The 2,193-nt window shown below is 33.6% G+C and overlaps 1 protein-coding gene across 1 annotated transcript; it reads left to right on the top strand.

The window, feature by feature from the left end:
* Window positions 1-675: 675 nt before the first annotated feature.
* On the top strand, window positions 676-1,842 carry LOC139900326 (F-box protein CPR1-like). Its single transcript, XM_071883110.1, has one exon. The coding sequence runs from the start codon at window positions 676-678 to the stop codon at window positions 1,840-1,842; it is 1,167 nt and encodes a 388-aa protein (XP_071739211.1).
* Window positions 1,843-2,193: the final 351 nt, after the last annotated feature.

The following is a 2,193-nucleotide window of genomic DNA, read 5'->3' as shown; positions in this document are numbered from 1 at the left end:
TTAGATTTGACTGTATATTGGGAAAAAAAAAAAAAAAAAAAAAAAAAAAAAACTAGACTCTAAAAGTTTTAAATAGATTAATGATGTACGGAGTAGTCTTTTGTATGTATACTCTCCAATTAATCTGCCCTTTTTAGATAATATATATCTACAATTTTTAATACTTGGCCTCTAACTTGACCCGTAAGGTTAGTGACTTGGGAGTTAAGTTTGTACGTTTCCAGTGTAAAAGTTTCAAATTCAAATCTCTATTAAAGTATTCGTTTGGATAAATAAATACTCCGTAATTAATATTTAAAATTTTCTAAAGTTAATAATAGAATTCATAATATTAATTAATATTTTATTTCAAATTAAATACAGTAGTTTCTTGAATATTCTAGTTTCTTTGTATAATTTTAATTGCCTTGACCCGTACCCAAAGTAATTTTTATATCACAATAGTTTCCTTTTAATGACCTTAACGTAGGTATAGACCCTTGTGGCCCAATCGTAGTTTCCATATATTGTTACGAATACCAAATCCTGATATCAAACGGACTCACTCATTATAAATATCCACCAATCACATATTCTTCCATTCATTCGATCAACAGATACGAAAACTAAACACCCACCTTTTTTTCATCTTTAAATACGTATTTTAAACCCTACATCTTTCAATAATCCACAAACATGAATTCGTTGCCCAAAGATAACGTTTTTGACATCTTTTCAAGAATACAAATCAAAGATTTGTCTCGTTTGCGTGCTGTTTGCAAAGATTTTAATAAATACAATAACGATCCCTACCTTGAAGACATACGTGTTAAAGATGAACCAACACCCATTACGTTTCAACAATTGCTCGGTTCTAACCCGAACGTGCATTGCCAGTTAACTTCTTTCCAGGCCATTGAAGATGCTGGTTCAACTTCCGTAAAGGTTAAAAAGGACCAGGTTATGGACTTTTGGCATAAAGATTCGGCTGCGTTTAACCGTCGTCCAACAAACTTTGTTCTTGGTTCTTGCAATGGACTAGTTCTTTTTAGTCCATTAATAAACGGCAATCTTGGTGCCACTTTAGCTGTGATTAATCCTCAAAGTAAACAACTTTATGAGTTGCCACCCATCAAAATTTCGTCAAGTGTAAGAAAGCTACGATTGTGGTCAGGAGGTATTGGATTCGATTATTCGACTAATACGTTCAAGGTAGTTTGTGTTGTTAGAGAAAAGTTGGTAAATAATTCAAGAACCAATAATTTACTGGTCAATGAGAAACTACGCACCATGGTTCACGATTTGCGCTCTGGTTTATGGAAGGAGATAGCCCAAGTCCATTCATATCCGATAACAGGTGAAGGTGTGTTTTCGAACGGATGTTTACATTGGTTGGTAGAATCTATTGATTATAATTATAGGCCACCAATGGATGAAGGGAAACAAGTGGTAAGGTTTAATGTGAAAAAGGAGGAATTTGAATTGATTGATCTTCCGAAAAGAGAAGACTACGGTTGGATTAATGAACAATTGGTTGATCTAAACGGTGACGTTGGTTACGTTTATAACGACGTTGAAAAAGCTATTGTTCAGGTGTGGATCTTGAAGGGGGATGAATGGGTGCACTTGGATCGAATACAGAGTAATAATGGGCATACTTGCGTATCGGGTTGTTGGAACAAAGAAGGTGACTTGTTGTTCAGGTGTCAAGAAGGGAAGCAGATGTTTGTGTACGATAAAAAGACTCGTGATTTAAAAGAGGTTGATCGGGAAGAAGAATGTGAAGCAAGTATTCGAATGTATCGAAACAGCTTGCTTTCGATCCATGGATTCAACTCAAATGCTTATTCTATTAAGTGTTAATTAGTAGTTGATCTTGCAACAAGTTTAGTACTGTGTTATCGTTGATGTTTTAAGAGGAATGTAATGTTTTATATTTGGCTTCTTATGTTTATTCGAAATTTGTCATTCGTTATTGTTTTTCGAAATTTGTTAGGGGATAATTAAGATACCGTTTAATTTTTTTTTATTTGATTAAATGAAATTCTGGATTTGAAAGATTTAATAAGAGATCATGTACACGATATTGTTTGAAACTAGTGTTGTTTGTTTTCTTTGTTGAAGACCTTAATTCATCTTATGTCTGCGGGCGGGCAGACATATTAGTTTCAGATGGTTTGTTTTTTAGAAGATAAAAGACATTATAAGACCCTT

Source organism: Rutidosis leptorrhynchoides, chromosome 3 (genome assembly GCF_046630445.1).
Source record: "Rutidosis leptorrhynchoides isolate AG116_Rl617_1_P2 chromosome 3, CSIRO_AGI_Rlap_v1, whole genome shotgun sequence".
NCBI classification, from domain to species: Eukaryota; Viridiplantae; Streptophyta; class Magnoliopsida; order Asterales; family Asteraceae; genus Rutidosis; species Rutidosis leptorrhynchoides.
The sequence above is the reverse complement of the archived record's forward strand: the minus strand, read 5'-3'. Positions and strand labels throughout refer to the sequence as shown.